Below are 18,039 nucleotides of genomic sequence, written 5' to 3' on the forward strand. Positions count from 1 at the left end.
ACCATGTAGGCCATCTGATCCTGCCACATATAAAGATGCCTTTTGATTTCGGTGCTAAACAAGACAACCTAATTGTGCCAACTTTTTCTATTTTCATGCTAAACAAAAGAAAACTTGGGGTGGGTTGGGTTAGGAATGTTGGTGCTTGGGATCCCGGGAGTCAGAATACCAACTCCGGCATCCTGACAGGGTTAGGATACCGGCACTCTTCGGTCAGTATCCTAACCCTCTGCCTCTCCGATGCCTAAACCTAACCTCCCCTTAGTACCTAACAATCCTCCTAACCCTAATATTTGCCGTCAAGATGCCTGCGATCGGGATGCCGTAATTCTGACAGTTGACGGGATTCTGGCGCCAGCATTCTAAGCACCGGTATCCCAACTGTTGGTACATTGACCGGATCCCATTGGAGCTACTCTCTATGTTAAGTTACTGGACATCCTGGCTACAGCTTTTCCTTGTTCTTGTATGGTGGGTGTTAATAACTGGTCCAATTAGGTGGATGCTAATTACTTCTTTGTAATCCTGCGGGTACCACTATATGATGGGATAAACTGGGTAAGAAGAGGTAAAGAACTCTCTTTCCCATCACAAGGGGATTTATTTCCAGATCTTGGTTCTACCAAAGATTTAAAGCCCATTTGGGATAGTCCTTACTTATAAAGGCTTGACACATGTCTCTAGACTGTATGGTGAAAACCTCCATAGTGGAACAGTGTCACGACACGAGGAGGGTTGAAATTTGGATTGGGACCCCTTGATCTGGGGGGGATGTACTAGTAAGATAGAGAAGCTTGATGGCCTGATGATGCAGTTCCTCATGCTGACCAGTAGGGGAAAGGGGGGCTGCTGCAGTACTAAAATTGTAAAAACATGGGGGATCACTATGGGTACCCCCGTTTTAGCCTTTAAATGAAAGTCGGGGATTTAAATAGCCGCAGCAGGTGTTTTTTCCCGACATTGAAGAAGCGTTGCAGAAGAGCACTTAGGTTATTTTTTTAGTTTTTTTAAGTGGTCCCATCAAATTTGGGGTACATGAAAATGGGTACTAGCATATTTTTAAGTCCCTAAAGTAAGTTTTTAAAAATTCTGCATTTCTGCACCTGCCGCTATAAATCTATTCTAGAAAACACCTGCCGCATACTTGCAGAATAGCCCTGAACCTATTTCCCTAGTTTTAAACATTTTTTTCCCATTTATTTTTTTTTCACCCCACTTTTTAAATTAATTTTTTGGGGTGTCCCTATTTTTTTTTAAAACTTTTTTTGACACAGTTCTTTTTAAATGTCATTCCCAGGGGTGCAGGATATTTTTTTCGACACCTATTCAATGGTGAAAAGTTATCCCCGTTTTTTATCAAAGACTTTTCAAAACTGCGAAAAGTCTTTGAAATTGAATACGGTGTAAAAGTAAAACCTCCGATAATGACGTCATAGCTCCGATATTAACGCAAAAACGATGTTTTCGCTCCCATATTGAATACCCCTATAAGTATTGTGTCGAATCATTATAATCAGTAGCATTATATTGGGCCTGTATAAATGTTAAACTAAGAGATTGGGTCAATTCTATGTACATATTAATCTACTGACATCCAGTCACATTACTCTTTGATATGCAGCTGGGATTAATACAGACAATTGTTAATGGAATCAGCTTTAATTCATTTTCACACATTTTATAATTCACATAGTTTTTGTCACTTTATATTTCGTTGCCCTGATTTAAGGACTAAATGACGGTTATGTTTATTAGTATGGGTCACTAGGACTTTCATGGTCTCCATTATTGTATAGGAGATACTATTAGTCAGTCTGCGAGTGCCCCAAAATATGAATACTTTTTCATCTTTGTATTTGAAGACTGTTGTCCATGACTGTGTAATAAATACTCCATTTATTGTGGCTTGATTGTTATGTAGAAAATGTACCAATGCATTGTCAATTTATCACACTGTCTATTGTCCATTCTGCTATTGCTGGTACTCATAACACAAAGGATTAGACAAAAATATTGCAGCATTTACAGTATGATGTTTCATGTGTCTATTAGTTCTTCTTTTCATGTGTTTTTTGATGTCTAACAAGAGTTGATTTCACTGTAAAACATTTCCCACACTCAGAGCATGAAAATGGTTTTACCCCTGTGTGAGTTCTCTGATGTGGAACAAGATTTGATTTCACTGTAAAGCATTTCCCACACTCAGAGCATGCAAATGGTTTCTCACCTGTGTGACTTCTCTGATGTGTAACAAGCTCACATTTCTCTGTAAACCATTTCCCACACTCAGAGCAAGCAAAAGGTTTCTCACCTGTATGGCATCTATGATGTGCAACAAGAGCTGATATCACTGTAAAACATTTCCCACACTCAGAGCATACAAATGGTTTCTCACCCGTGTGATGTCTCTGATGTGTAACAAGAGCTGATTTCTGTGCAAAACATTTCCCACACTCAGAGCATGCAAATGGTTTCTCCCCGGTGTGAGTTCTCTTGTGTGTAACAAGATTTCTTAATACTGTAAAACATTTCCCACATTCAGAGCATACAAATGGTTTCTCACCAGTGTGAGTTCGCTGATGGGCAACAAGACCTGACTTCTCTGTAAAACATTTCTCACACTCAGAGCATGGAAATGGTTTCTCACCAGTGTGATATTTCTGATGTGTAACAAGAGATGATTTCTGTGAAAAACATTTCCCACAATCAGAACAAAGAAAGGGCTTCTCCCCTATATGAATTTTCTGATGTACAACAAGACCTGATTTCTCTGTAAAACATTTCCCACATTCAGAACAGGCAAATGGTTTCTCACCAGTGTGAGTTCTCTGATGTACAACAAGAACGGATTTAAATATAAAACATTTCCCACATACAGAACATGTATATGGTTTCACCCCTGTGTGACGTCTCTGATGTATAACAAGATGTGATTGTATTGTATAACATTTCCCGCACTCAGAGCATGTAAATGGTTTCTCACCTGTGTGATATTTCTGATGTGTAACAAGAGATGATTTCGCTGTAAAACATTTCCCACAATCAGAACATGGAAATGGTTTCTCACCTGTGTGAGTTCTCTGATGTACAACAAGAGCTGATTTCAATATAAAACATTTCTCGCACACAGAACATGTAAATGGTTTCACCCCTGTGTGACGTCTCTGATGTATAAAAAGAGATGATTTCACAGAAAAACATTTCCCACACTCAGAACAGGGAAAGTCTTTATCACCTCTGTGAGCTGTACTGTGTGTAGCAATATTGGAGGTATCAGGGGAACATTCCTCACAATTAGAGGGATCAGATGATATATCTGCACTGTCAGGTACTGGATGTATATTTAGAGTAATGGGGATGTCTCCTGGAGAATCCTGTGTGATGTTATCTTCTACGTTACAATGAGGAGACAAAACAAGATGGCCCTCCGAGCTCTTCCTGCATGTGCATGCATCTACAGGAAATAAAATAACATTAATGGAAATATATAAAATAAATACATAAATCAATTCAAAGTAGGAATAAATCATTATACTAACTCCAAGTTTAGTGTTTTTATTTCTACAAATTACAAATATGACACATTTACAAAATAACAAGGATGACTCTTAAAATAAAGAAAATAACATCACCGAGCTGTGACAGCCCTCATCAGTTAGCATTTCATATTTTATGGACTTTATGTTTGTGCAGAATATACTGTATGTGAGGGGTATAGACAGCACATAAGGGTGTATAGTAGTAATGTGCAGCATATACGGTGGGTGAGGGGTATAAACAGCACATAAGGGGGTGTATAGTAGTAATGTGCAGCATATATTGTGTGTGAGGGGTATAGACAGTACATAAGGGGTGTATAGTAGTAATGTGCGGCACATACTGTGGGTAAGGGTATAGACAGCACATAAGGGGGTGTATAGTAGTAATGTGCAGCATATATTGTGGGTGAGGGGTATAGACAGCACATAAGGGGGTGTATAGTTGTAATGTGCAGCATATACTGTGGGTGAGGGGTATAGGCAGCACATAAGGGGGTGTATAGTAGTAATCTGCAGCATATACTGTGGGTGAGGGGTATAGACAGCACATAAGGGGGTGTATATTAGTAATGTGCAGCATATACTGTGGGTGAGGGGTATAGACAGCACATAAGGGGTGTATAGCAGTAATGTGCAGCATACACTGTGGGTGAGGGGTATAGACAGCACATAAGGGGGTGTATAGTAGTAATGTGCAGCATACACTGTGGGTGAGGGGTATAGACAGCACATAAGGGGGTGTATAGTAGTATTGTGCAGCACATACTGTGGGTGAGGGGTATAGACAGCACATAAGAGGGTGTATAGTAGTAATGTGCAGCATATATTGTGGGTGAGGGGTATAGGTAGCACATAAAGGGGTGTATAGTAGTAATGTGCAGCATATACTGTGGGTGAGGGGTATAGACAGCACATAAGGGGGTGTATAGTAGTAATGTGCAGCATATATAAGGGGGTGTATAGTAGTAATGTGCAGCATATACTGTGGGTGAGGGGTATAGACAGCACATAAGGGGGTGTATAGTATAATGTGCAGCATATACTGTGGGTGAGGGGTATAGACAGCACATAAGGGGGTGTATAGTAGTACTGTACAGCATATACTATAGGTGAGGGGTATAGACAGCACATAAGGGGGTGTATAGTAGTAATGTGCAGCATATACTGTGGGTGAGGGGTATAGACAGCACATAAGGGGGTGTATAGTATAATGTGCAGCATATACTGTGGGTGAGGGGTATAGACAGCACATAAGGGGTGTATAGTAGTAATGTGCAGCATATACTGTGTGTGAGGGGTATAGACAGCACATAAGGGGGTGTATAGTAGTAATGTGCAGCATATACTGTGGGTGAGGGGTATAGACAGCACATAAGGGGGTGTATAGTATAATGTGCAGCATATACTGTGTGTGAGGGGTATAGACAGCACATAAGGGAGTGTATAGTAGTAATGTGCAGCATATACTGTAAGTGAGGGGTATAGACAGCACATAAGGGGCTGTATAGTAGTAATGTGCAGCATATACTGTAGGTGAGGGGTATAGACAGCACATAAGGGGGTGTATAGTAGTAATGTGCAGCATGTACTGTAAGTGAGGGGTATAGACAGCACATAAGGGGCTGTATAGTAGTAATGTGCAGCATATACTGTAGGTGAGGGGTATAGACAGCACATAAGGAGTGTATAGTAGTAATGTGCAGCATATACTGTAAGTGAGGGGTATAGACAGCACATAAGGGGATGTATAGTAGTAATGTGCAGCATATACTGTGGGTGAGGGGTACAGACAGCACATAAGGAGTGTATAGTAGTAATGTGCAGCATATACTGTAAGTGAGGGGTATAGACAGCACATAAGGGGGTGTATAGTGGTAATGTGCAGCATATACTGTGGGTGAGGGGTATAGACAGCACATAAGGGGGTGTATAGTAGTAATGTGCAGCATATACTGTGGGTGAGGGGTATAGACAGCACATAAGGGGGTGTATAGTAGTAATGTGCAGCATATACTGTGGGTGAGGGGTATACATAGAACATAAGGCTGTGTATAGTAGAAATTTGCAGCATAGACTGTGGGTGATGGATATAGACAGCAGCATAGGGGGTGTATAGTAATATTGTGTAATGTTAGGTTGTCATGTTTTGCTTCTGAAAAGGAGATTTATTTCTTACCTGGTTAAATAATTTCTTCAAATCCCGTAGCAGAGACAGGGACAATGCTGGGGTAGAGACTGTGGCGAAGGACTGGGCACCAAACTGTTTTTTTCTTTGACATCAGAGCAGTCCAGCCTCTTTCTCCCCTATACCCCCGCCCCCAGCCAGGCTATTTAAATTAGCAAGTCCAAGTCAGGAGGAAGAAAGAAGGAACACTGGCACACACAGGTCGAAACACTGAATAGATGGATAGGAGAACCAGAAACAGAACAGGCCAGGTGCATCAGGGTGGGCGCCCTGTGTCCGCTGTGGAGGTCAAAGAAAAGGATTTAACTAGGTAAGAACATAAATATCCTTCTCTTCTTCACTGCCATAGGGGACATAGACAAAACTGGGATGTCCCAAAGTAATGAGTGGACGCTCCTGAGCTGCACAGAGAACCTTCCGCCCATTTGCCGCATCTGCGGAGGTGTCAAAGGAATAGAAAGGGATAAATGTGTGGACAGAAGACCACGTAGCCACCCTGCAGAGCTGCACCACCGAGGCACACAGGCGAGCTGCCCAAAAAGTACCTACCAACCTGGTGGAATGAGCCGTCAACAATGCTGGTGCATGGAGGTCTTCTGCCGCATACATGTGGCAGATAGTCAAACGGAGCCAGCAGGGCCATGGTCTGCTTTGTAGCCGGCCAGCCCCGTTTGTAAAAGCCATAGAGCACAAAAAGGGAATTGACTTACAGATATCCCTAGTGCAATCTTCATAGATCCAGAGGGCCCTCACCACATCCACAAGATTCCTCCTCCGGTAAAGAATCAGGTAACCACAATCTCCTAGTTGATATGGAACCGAGCAACTACCTTCGGAAGGTAGCCTAACCATGTCTGAAGATTGGCCCGGTCCGAGTGAAAGACCAGAAACGGAGAGCACCATAACAGCGTGCTTAAGTCTGCAACTCTTCAGGCCGACGAGATGGCCAAAAGGAACAGTTTTCCACGTTAGCCAGCAAATATCCACCGACTCTAAAGGCTCAAAGGGAGAAGACTGAAAAGCCCTAAGCACTAAATACAAGTTCCATGGAGCCGCCGGAGGAACAAAGGGGGGCTACAGGTGGAGTACTCCCTGAAAGAAAGTTCTGACGTCAGGCAACAACGCAAGGCGAAGACCCAAATCCAAGCCTGCCTGCAGGAAAGAGAGAACCCAGGAGAGATGAAACGATCTAGGGTTAAGGACTCTGGTAAGAAATCCTAGCTAAATTGGGTTTGCAGGCTTGTAGCATGGTACAATGACCTACCTGAAAAAACCCTTGACACAGAGGAGCGTCGATGAGAGGTCCTGAAGATCCACATACCATGCTTACTGCAGCCAATAGGGAGCCAAAAGGATCATGGTGCCACCTTCCAGTTTCAATCTGCGGAGAACCCGTGGAATGAGCAAGATCAAAGGGAATATTAATACGAGATGAAATGCCCACCAAACCGCTAAGGCGTCCACCAGAAGAGCTCCCAGATCCCTGGTGCAAGCAAAGTACACCGGGAGCTTGTGGTTGTGTCGAGATGCCATCAGGTTTATGTACAGAAGGCCCCAGCGATGAACCAGAAGCTGAAAGACGTCTAGATGAAGAGACCACTTGCCCAAATTAACGGCTTGGCGGCTTAGGAAGTCAGCTTCCCAATTCAGGATCCCTGGAATGAAGACTGCCGTCAGCCGGAAGATTCATCTCTGCCCAGCTGAGAATGCGACATACCTCCTTCATGGTGCCGCGGCCGCCTCCCTGCTGGGTGATGTAGGCAACGGTGGTTGAGTTGTCGGACTGAACCTGGACCGGACGCTGCTAAAGGAGCGGTTGCGCTAGACACAGAGCCGAAAGACCGCTCAGAGCTCCAGAATGTTGATCGGAAAGTGGCTCTCCTGAACAATCCACCAACCCTGAACACACTGATGGCAAGTTACAGCTCCCCCAGTTGGTGGTGAGAAGGACCCGATCTTAAATCCAAAAGGGATGGCCCTTGTCCAAGTAGGACACCTGGAGCCACCAGAAGAGGGAGAGCCGTACCTCCCAAGAGATGGTCTGTGATCTGATCTGGAGATAGGGACAGTTCCATCGGGTGAATGGACACTCGGTGGTGATGCAAGAATCTGTGCATCTTGTCCGGAAGGTCCTGAATCTTGTCTGCAGCACCGGATAAAAAGACCATCCCGGACTGGATCCTGCGGGGTGAGAACAACAGAACAAGATGTACATGTGCGTAACACAGGAGCTCCTACCTCCTTAGGTGCTTTGCCTCTGGAAGACATAGCACAATCCAAAGCAATCCCAAGAAATGAAGCTGTAGCAACAGATGTGTGCAACAAGGGGAAGGTGCAATGAATGTAAGGTCGCAGTAAGTAATAAGTGAGGCATAAAAAAAGTAGGCACAGTGAACCTCACACCCTGTTAACACAAGGGATACTAGTGTTCACTCCAGCTCCGGCAGCAGGCAGGGCTCCCGAAAAGGAGGCGTGGCCATTGAAAAGGGGTCGTGTCTATGCAACGCGTCCCCTTTCCGTCACTCTAGAGGGCGTGCCCGGCAATTACAGACATGCCAGGCAGCCCCCAAGCGCTGCTGAAAGGAAGAATAGATGCCGGGCGTCTCAGAGAGGCAAGGGCTTTTATGCCAGTCTTAGTTCAGAGCTGAGGGTTCTTTCCGGTCAATCCTCAACAGGTTTTTTCTGAGTCACCAGATTCCGCATGGAGTTTCTACGTTCCATCATTCTGGCACTGGATATGGGGGCTCTCAGGGCCTCCTTTGATTTTTGGGATGCCTGCTTGCAGGTTTCTTTCCAGCTCAGTCACCAGAGTTTCCTCTGGCTTGCGGGCCAGGAGGAGCATTTTCAATTTTAGGAATTGCCATTTGATCTTTCCATGGCTGCTCGACTTTTGACAGAAGTCATGGAAGTTCATTTACACCGCAGGGGCATCAAGTTTCTACCTTCTCTAGACGACCTTCTAATCCTTGCTCAATTTCCGGATGTTCTTAAGGAATACATCAGTCTCTCAATAGATTTCCAGTCCCATGGAGGGCTCATCAGTGGGATAAAATCCTCCTGGACTCTGTCGCAGGAGATGTACCATCAGGAGACCAGTTTCCTCCCTACACTCTCTGGTGTATCTCATACATCAGGAGCCATCAGCCCCTATTATACTCCTGCTCTCCCCCTCACATCATGTCACTGTGTGTTACCAGCACAGAGATCTGACCAGTCTCCTCCCCACACTCTCTGGTGTATCTCATACATCAGGAGCCATCAGCCCCTATTATACTCCTGCTCTCCCCCTCACATCATGTCACTGTGTGTTACCAGCACAGAGATCTGACCAGTCTCCTCCCCACACACTCTGGTGTATCTCATACATCAGGAGCCATCAGCCCCTATTATACTCCTGCTCTCCCCCTCACATCATGTCGCTGTGTGTTACCAGCCCAGAGATCTGACCAGTCTCCTCCCCACACTCTCTGGTGTATCTCATACATCAGTACTAAGGACATCAACACCATGGTGATTGAATCCCTCATCAATTGGATTAGACCCTGTGTGACATTATGTGAATAATCACAGTACCGCTGTCAGAAATACAAATAAGCCTCAATTACATGTAATAGTTTATTAATAAATGAAAAGGCAAACAGAGGAGCAGATGCCAGGTGTACTGTATAATACATAGTAACACTGTATACAGCTAGAGTACATATTAATACATTATACTTGTCCATATAATCATAGATAAAAGTTATGAATGTCTCCCCAATAAAACAAATGGATAAACAACATGAGGATTCCACGGTAACTGCAATAAACACAGATGGCCCAGAGCCTGCACTGTGGCAGCTAATGACGTATATACACACGTGTAGTCCTATGTACACTGATAGAGGATGAGCACCGCTCTGCCAGATATAACTGTGCTGATGTGTGCATTAGCTGCAACACAATAATGGTAGATGCTTGTGACTATTCTACTTCTATAGTGGGACCTTACCCATGATCCTCTGTGTGCACTACCCATGTCACATTACCCATGATCCTCCATGTGCACCATTTATGTCACATTACCCATGATCCTCTGTGTGCACTACCCATGTCACATTACCCATGATCCTCTCTGTGCATTACCCATGTCACATTACCCGTGATCCTCTCTGTGCACTACCCAAGACATATTACCCTGAATCCTCTTCGTGCATCACCCATGTCACATTACCCATGGTCCTTTCCGTGCATTCCCCATGTCACATTACCCAGGATCCTCTCCGTGCATCACCCATGCCGTATTACCCATGATCCTCTTCGTGCATCACCCATGTCACATTACCCATGCCTATGAGACTGGCTGGGCAAGACTTATACTTGGTACTATTACTCACCAAGGTCTCCATTTGGGTGGTGGTGCCCAATGTGGCCGTGCAATCTGCATGTCACTGTGGCTGGGTCTATGCAATGTGCTGGTGTGAGGTACCTGGGTATAGAGACTTAGGGCCTGATTCAGACCCACTCGCGATCGCACAGCGCTCACAAGCGGGTCGATGGTCCCGCACTGCGCATGCGCACGCCGGAAACCGGCTCCGGAGTGCGCATACGCGAGCCCCGGAGCGAGTGCTTTTTGCTCGCATCAAATGGGGCCGGCTGTCGATGTTGATCGACAGCTCGCCCCGTTTGGTAGGCAGGGAGGGGAGGGGGGGTGGCTTGCCAAACGGAGGCGTTCCCAAAGGAACGCCTGCTGTTTGTGGGCGGCCCTACTGACATCACTCGTGATGTCAGTAGGTGGACTTCCTGCTCTAATAGGGTCTCCCAAGGGTCTCGTCGCAAGCCCGATGGTCGCGATGGTCTTGACCATCACCTGGCCGCTCGCTAAGGCTGTGGGTGGTCAGCGTCCGGCTCTGAATCAGGGCCACAGCCCACTGGTTTATCTTTTATTGTATTTTAAGGTAGCAATACCATACATCACACTAAGTGTTACTTATAGCAATCCCCATGTCACTCACCAGTCCCCTAGATCAGATGTTACCCACACAGTGTACCTGGGAGGGGGCAGCACCCCACACCCCAAGTCCTGACGGAAACAAACTCTCAGGCGCAATGTTCTGCAGAAGAGTGAGAGGATCCCTAGTCCAGCAGCCTAACACTGCCAAGGCTGGGACTTCTTCCCTCTGTACAATCCTGTAATACTGTCCTGCTGGCAGGACACAAAGCTCCTCTCCAGTATCTCCTTGTAGGAGCCTAAACTACACCCCCCAGAGAATGTTACACAGTACTGAGCCCCAATCTCATGTTCTGTCCTTGTAATACAGCTCAGTTCTCACAATGTAGTTATACACCCCTTGTGCAGGTAACTCATTACTGTGTCCCCTGGTGTTGGGTATACCTGCAGGGGGGCTGGGTGTGATGTACACGCCCCCTGATTACTAGTTATCCCCCATTGTGTGTGTGTTGTGTCTGAGAGTTACCTGGATGGAACTCTGGTGATTGATAATAGAGAAGGGAATCTATGATAATGACGGGTCCCTCCTCCTGTTATCTCTTTATAATCATGTGTGATGCACCCTCCAACTGTTCTATGCTCCCTGCCTCAGAGAGAGACAGCATGGCCACATATAAACTTCCTCTAATGCCTTTCATATGTCACCTGGCATAATTTCTGCCTCATTACCATAGGGGACACAGGGACAATGCTGGGGTATAGGGCTGTGCAGAAGGACTGGGCACCAGTTAATCTTCTTTGATATCAGGGCAGCCCAGCCTCATCCTACCCTATACCCCGCCCCCAGCCCTAGGCAGGCCAGTTTACGTTTGGTGCCGACAGGAGCCGGGCACACTTTAAACTTGTGCAGCTTTAGATCTTTATTTTATTTTATCTTATTTTGAGTGGGCAGCACAGAGCACCCTATAGGCGCTTGCGACAGGGTCCTCCACAGGCACAGAGACCCGCAGCTGGATGCCAGGGGAGCTGGTAAGACGGCAATAGCGTGGCTTCACCCGCCGTTCTTGGACACCGCTGGCAGGTCTTTGATGGCCAGGCCCCTCGAAGCCCCACTAGACCACAAGATGGGCCACTTGCCCTTGGGGGCTTGGGCCGGCAACAGAAATCACGGGGCCCAGTACACACATTTATTTAGGCCCCCATCCCTGGGTCCTTGCCAGGTACGGGCCTCTCGCTTGAGAGTCTACCTTACCCATATGTGTTTTCTCTGCAATGGGGAACCGTCAAAGACATTGTTCCTCCCTAGGACTGCAGTCGGTATTCAGTTTTCATGAGGGAGATCACATGGTTCGGAAGACGCCTGTTTGCGAAGGAATATAACCAATGTGACTGTCATATAGCAGAGATTTGACCAGAAACGGGTGGTATGGAGAAGCAGTGGGTGACAGGGTAAGGGTGATAGGGAAAGGCAGAGGGTGATGGGAAGAGGGTGCAAGAGAGAAGCAGAGAGTGACAGGGAAAGGGTGACAATGTATTAGGGAGAAGCAGTGGGTGACAGGGTAGGGCTGAACGGGAGTGGTGAGAGGCAAGGGGTAAGAGAGGCCCTTGTAGGAAGGTGTAAAGGGGGTTAATTGGGTTGGAAGGGTTACTGGGACATGAAGGGAAAGTGTCAGTGGGGGAAACAGGAAGAAAAAAACAAGGAGAGAGAGAGAATAAACATATAAAATAAAAATACTGTTAGTAAGGAAGTGACCTGTCACCCAGTCCTTGTGCACAGACAGCAGGTAACTTCCCCTGGGCAGCACAGCAGGGCAAAGCCAGAGCCCAGTGAGTAACGGAAGAGACCAGGACCCGCATGCCTGACTGTATATGATCTAGGACTAGGAACACACAGGCCAGAATCCTCTCATCTGCTTTATGCGCTTGGGTCGGTCACTAGATTGTGACGTCAGGCCCCTGGCAACAGCAGTGTCAAAGAGGAGAAGGTATGAGGAGGGGAGGGGGAGGGTCGGACCCACTCCTCCTTCTTTGTTACGGCCCGTGACAGTGTACTGTAATGAGTCAATATAATTCATTATTAGTACTGCTGTCAATGCCGATGCGGGCACCCTCATTACCGCTGCACCACCAGACATTACGCCACTGAGCCTGTGGTGGACCATGTAGTGACGTGTGCCGTACATGCCTGCTGCAGAGAAGGCAACAGTTACAGCTGGGGATGTCTGTATGCCCCTCCAGGGCCACTAGCATCTCTGGGTTCCGATAAGATTGTGCCCCCCTGTCGCCGGGCCTGGGGAGGTGGACTCTCACCGTTAGCTCCTCCCCCGGCCCCTGGTGCATTCCCTCACAGAGGCTTCCCGCCAGTGGGTTTATCCTCCTCCCTCCCACAGAGACAGTGAGCGGCCATTTTTAGTACACAGCCGGCTGCAGCTAATTTCGAGAGAGCTGGGCTCCTGTCTCCCTGTATACCTCACTCTTAGGTCAGGTTATACAGTTAAGCTACTTCCAGCCGACTGGGGTTTGGACTGTTGAGTACTCACTGCCCACTAGAGCTTTATTGAATTGAATGTACTGTGTGCTTGAAAGGTATACTTTCATCTGTCTGTATTTTTTTCTGTCCTGTTTAACATTGTACAATCTCTATGTATTGGCCAAGTAACCTAGCGTTCCCGCTAGGCTGTTTTAGTGGGGCGCGGCGCCCTGCCCTCCTTCTGGAGCGCCCAAGCGCCCTGCCCTTACTGCACAGCACCCCGATAAAACAGGCGTCTGGGGAAATGGGGAAAAAAAGGTTCTGAGGCCTTTCCTGAAAGACTACTGCATAACCCAGAGAGAGAACACCTCACCCTCAGGCATCCAACGTGAACGCCATCCAAGTGTTGGAAAAAGCAGAAGTCGATCTCCCACGCTGGGACCCCCGGTCAAGCTCTGCCTTAGCAAGCTTATCAGTCTGCCTGGTGGTAGGATAACTGGTCCCGGGCTGTTTAGCTCTGGGCCTGGGACCTTTGGAAAAGTAACCCATAGACCTCGAGAAAGGTTGGCTCTTGGCCTTTCCTTATGGTCGAAAATTTGAAGTTTGCGACCAAGGTCACAAAAGGGAGGAAGTCTGTCTTGGACGCAGTCATTGTGGCTACAATCATTTCCAAATCAGGACTCCAAAGATTGCCTCCTGAATGCGGAAGAGCCCCTATAGCCTTCCTAGTGGGTGATAGCGCTGCAGAATAGAAGTCTCTTTTGAGGGAAACTCCAACGTCCTGTCCGTCGGATCCTTAAGGGATGCCGTATCTGGACTAGGAAGGGTAGTTTTTTTGACTAGGCGGTCCAGGTGAGCATCCACCTAAAGAGGAGGCTCATTATGCCCGGTCCACAGCAGAATTGAATGAGGTAATGCGCTTAGAAACCTTGAGGTACCTATTAAGGTGAGCCTATGCCACCATTAGAAGGTCTATGCACTGCACAAAAGACAGAGAGTCTGCAGAAACCATCTACTGACCTTTGAAGACCGGAACGCTAGCCTTAGGGGCCTGCTCTGCATCTTGGAAGCGGAGAACAGCTCCCACTATATTAAACAGGGCAGCTACATTATCTGTGGTAGGGAGTCCTCCGGTATAGACGAAGGTCTAAGCAAATGAAATATGGGACATACAGAAGTGTCCTCATACATCTAGCCTCCTTGCGCACTAAGCAGCCCTTCTATTTGCGCCATGCCATGGCGTGACTCAGTAGAGCCGAGTCTTTTTGTGTGACTCTTCACCTTCAAATGCGTCTTATTCGCACAGCGTTGCGAATAGTTAGCACAAGCAGCTTCTGCTGATTAAAATGATATGCATGCCTATGTTCTGTGAGTGACTATGGGTGTATCTGCATGAGAAACGCTACATTACAGTGTCAGCAGCTGTAACACTGTAACATAGGGCTTTGTATGCAGATACACCAGCAGACGCACAGAGAACATAGGCATGCTGCATATCATTTTAATCAGCAGAAGCTACTTATGCTACGTGTTCGTATTGCTGGGCGAATACGACACATTTGAAGGTAAAAAGTCGCATGAAAAGATGCTCAGCGCTACCGAGTCACAAGGAGCTCCCATGTTATATGTAGCGCGACATGTAGTGCACGGAGGACAGATGTAAGTGGACACATCTGTAATGTTCTAGTGAGCTGAGGAAGTCCGGATCATAACAGGAAAGGGGCAACAGAACTCTCTCGACTGGAGGGTCTGCGCCTGAAGTGCGGTACCTTCTAAAGCAGAATGCTGTAAGGTACCAGACGGTACAACTGGAAACAGCTGGGCCCCCCCCCCCCCCCGGGATACTAGTAGGTTTGGGGTTGTCAGCCAATTAAGAAACTGCAACCTTACATGTGAGTTAGCCTAAGCCTGTTCCAGGTGGAAGTCATGGTTGACTGACCCTTAGACTTCGAATCTGCGAAACACCGGACACAGAGCCCATCGTGCTCCAGAGTCCGAGGAGAAATTGCAGTGGTACAAGCCATGCAGTTGCGTAGCATTCCTGCACCATTTCTAAAGGGAAGAAAGCACCCTGCCTTCCAGCGCCCAGCTGAAACAGCCTGCGGGATCTGCCCCCCACTCGCGGGCCGCAGTGTCCCGCGGGTGGGGAAAACGGTGGTGCAGCGCTGCAGGTTACAGTAACCGCAGTGTTTGGGGGCTGCCCAGCATGTCCATAAGTGCCGGGCACGCCCCCAAGAGTGACAAAAAGGGGACGAGTCAGAGACACGCCCCCTTTTCATTGGCCATGGCCCGTTTTCGGGCACGTGCGCACCTTTGGCGCTCTCAGAAGTGCCCTTTCTCTAGGTCTGGCGTCCTGCCCGGCACCGGACCTAGAGTAAACACTATACGCAATACTGAAGCACCCCCAACCCTGGGTGCTTTGCCCTTGGAAAACATGGTACCGCAATCCAAGGCAGTCCACACACTACTGTTTACCTAACTGGTGCAATAACCTAATGAAGCGCCCCATTACCTGTGCCCTGGTGGTCTAGAGGAGGCACCAGAAAGTCTGGCCAACTGCTGTCAGCAACGCCGGTAGTCTCCCACAACGGCGATGACAGCCGCTACAGCGCGGTTCCTTGTAAATAGAGGACCGCTCTCACCTCTGAGCACCGTACATGCTCCCCACGGCATCCAGCTGCGGGACCCTGGTGTGTGCTGGGAAACTGGCCAAAGTCACTGACCCACTCGCCAGTGCAGCGGCCGACAGCGCTGGGGTCAGTGGAGCTGCAGTGTGGGCTTCCTATAGGAAACCTAGCAATGTCCACTCAATTATATATATAAAAAAAAATGTAATTAAATAAGCCCTAGACTGCTTAGTCTCTAGAAATGTGCCTTGCTCCTTCAGGATGCCAAACAAAACTGGCATGCCTGGGGCGGGGTTTAGGGGAGAGGCGCTGGGGCTGCTGGGAGAAGAAGCTTAACTAGTTGGTTTCCGGACTTCTCCTGCTCCAACCTATACCCATGGTCTCTGTCTGTGTCCCCTATGGAGTGATGAAGAAATACCGGAGAGTGTGGAGAGGAGACTGGTCAGATCTCTGGGCTGGTAACACACAGTGACATGATGTGAGGAGGAGAGCAGGAGTCTAATAGGGGCTGATGGCTCCTGACTCCCCCACTGGGTAAATACATTTCCCTCATTAGTCTGTACTGACAGAGAAGGGTGTAGGATAAAAGACTTCTGTAGTGACTGAGAAAGGAGAATATGTGACACTATTCTGTAATAAGTGTTTATTACTCACCTGTGTTGATATCTGTAGGGATTTCCTCCTCCTTACTCTGGTGATCACCCCTCACATACATCTCTTCTCCCTCTATATGTTCTACCTTCATATCAGTCACATACGTCTCTTCTTCTCCCTCTATATGTTCTACCTTCGTATCAGTCACATACGTCTCTTCTTCTCCCTCTATATCTTCTGCCTTCATATCAGTCACATACGTCTCTTCTTCTCCCTCTATATCTTCTGCCTTCATATCAGTCACATACGTCTCTTCTTCTCCCTCTATATCTTCTGCCTTCATATCAGTCACATACGTCTCTTCTTCTCCCTCTATATCTTCTGCCTTCATATTAGTCGCATTCTTCTGTTCTTCTCCATCTATATCTTCTGCCTTCATATCAGTCACAAACGTCTCTTCTTCTACCTCTATATCTTCTGCCTTCATGTCAGTCACATACGTCTCTTCTTCCTCTATATCTTCCACTATAACATCAGTCAGATCTTCAACCTAAATAACACACACAAAAAAATAATACTTTAATAATGTCCAACTTTATTATTTGAGAACAGTATAATATCAGTGTATAGGACACATACACCTTCTCTACAGATCATCCAGTGACAGTCACTTTGTTATTTGGATAGACCCTAAATCCCACCTACCTGATCCTCCTGTGGGGTCCTGTGATTCTCCTCCTGGGAATAAAGAAGACGGGGATCTCTCTGTGGGGTATTTCTGTTACTGGGTCCATCTGTAGGAGACACACAGTGACTGAGTACATTGTATATATGTGATTATCAGATGATGTGTGTGTGTGTGTATATAGGGGGCCCCCATACCTGCTGACCCCTGTACAATAAATGACAGTCTCCTCTTACCCAGTGATGCGAGGGGCCGGTAATTCTCTATCATCACGTCCTTGTACAGACCAGTATATAGACTATATACTCCCCCTCCTGCATGGAGACATAGACAGTGATGTCCTGACACCTTATAGGAACCTGTCACACACAATGATATTGTCATCACCCAGACACATCCCCTGGTGTTACTGTATAATGTCCCATTCCCAGCAGTCACCTCTCCAGTCATCACCCAGACACATCCCCTGGTGTTACTGTATAATGTCCCATTCCCAGCAGTCACCTCTCCAGTCATCACCCAGACACATCCCCTGGTGTTACTGTATAATGTCCCATTCCCAGCAGTCACCTCTCCAGTCATCACCCAGACACATCCCCTGGTGTTACTGTATAATGTCCCATTCCCAGCAGTCACCTCTCCAGTCAGCAGCTGAATGATCTTGTTGGTGAGTTCCAGGATCTTCTGGTCATTGTGTCTCTCATGTATCAGTGAGTAAGGTGGAGGCACCGTGATGACGTTCTGGGTCCTGCTCATTCCTCCTGAGACATGGGGATTGCTGCTGGGTGTCTCACACTCACTAGATGTCTTCTTTACTACTATGTAATCCTGTGTATTGGGGGAGACATCAAGTTAATTGTGCATAATATACATAAAGGGCATATTTTACAAATACAAACCAATTCTGATCTGTGACAGTATCCTAGTACATAGGAAGGTGGAGATTATATAACACATCTCCTGCTGCTCCTGTCATCTTTATTTCAGTGATAGGAAAAAAAAATCACTG

General features: G+C 47.0%; 2 protein-coding genes across 2 annotated transcripts in view; one reads left to right on the top strand and one right to left on the bottom strand.

The window, feature by feature from the left end:
• LOC148435681 (uncharacterized) overlaps positions 1 to 18,039 on the top strand; it is a gene marked incomplete at its 5' end in the record, with an annotated part of 206,932 nt that overhangs the window by 126,557 nt on the left and 62,336 nt on the right.
• Positions 1,658 to 18,039, bottom strand: part of LOC148435683 (uncharacterized) — a 32,039-nt gene continuing 15,657 nt past the window's right edge. The window contains 6 exon segments of the mRNA XM_088465641.1: positions 1,658 to 3,454; positions 16,406 to 16,895; positions 17,051 to 17,139; positions 17,267 to 17,324; positions 17,327 to 17,389; positions 17,667 to 17,858. Coding sequence (XP_088321767.1) covers positions 2,049 to 3,454; positions 16,406 to 16,895; positions 17,051 to 17,139; positions 17,267 to 17,324; positions 17,327 to 17,389; positions 17,667 to 17,858 — 2,298 coding nt within the window. The 3' untranslated portion in view covers positions 1,658 to 2,048.

This window comes from Taudactylus pleione, unplaced genomic scaffold (genome assembly GCF_031769625.1).
Source record: "Taudactylus pleione unplaced genomic scaffold, aTauple2 ptg002080l, whole genome shotgun sequence".
Lineage (NCBI taxonomy): Eukaryota > Metazoa > Chordata > Amphibia > Anura > Myobatrachidae > Taudactylus > Taudactylus pleione.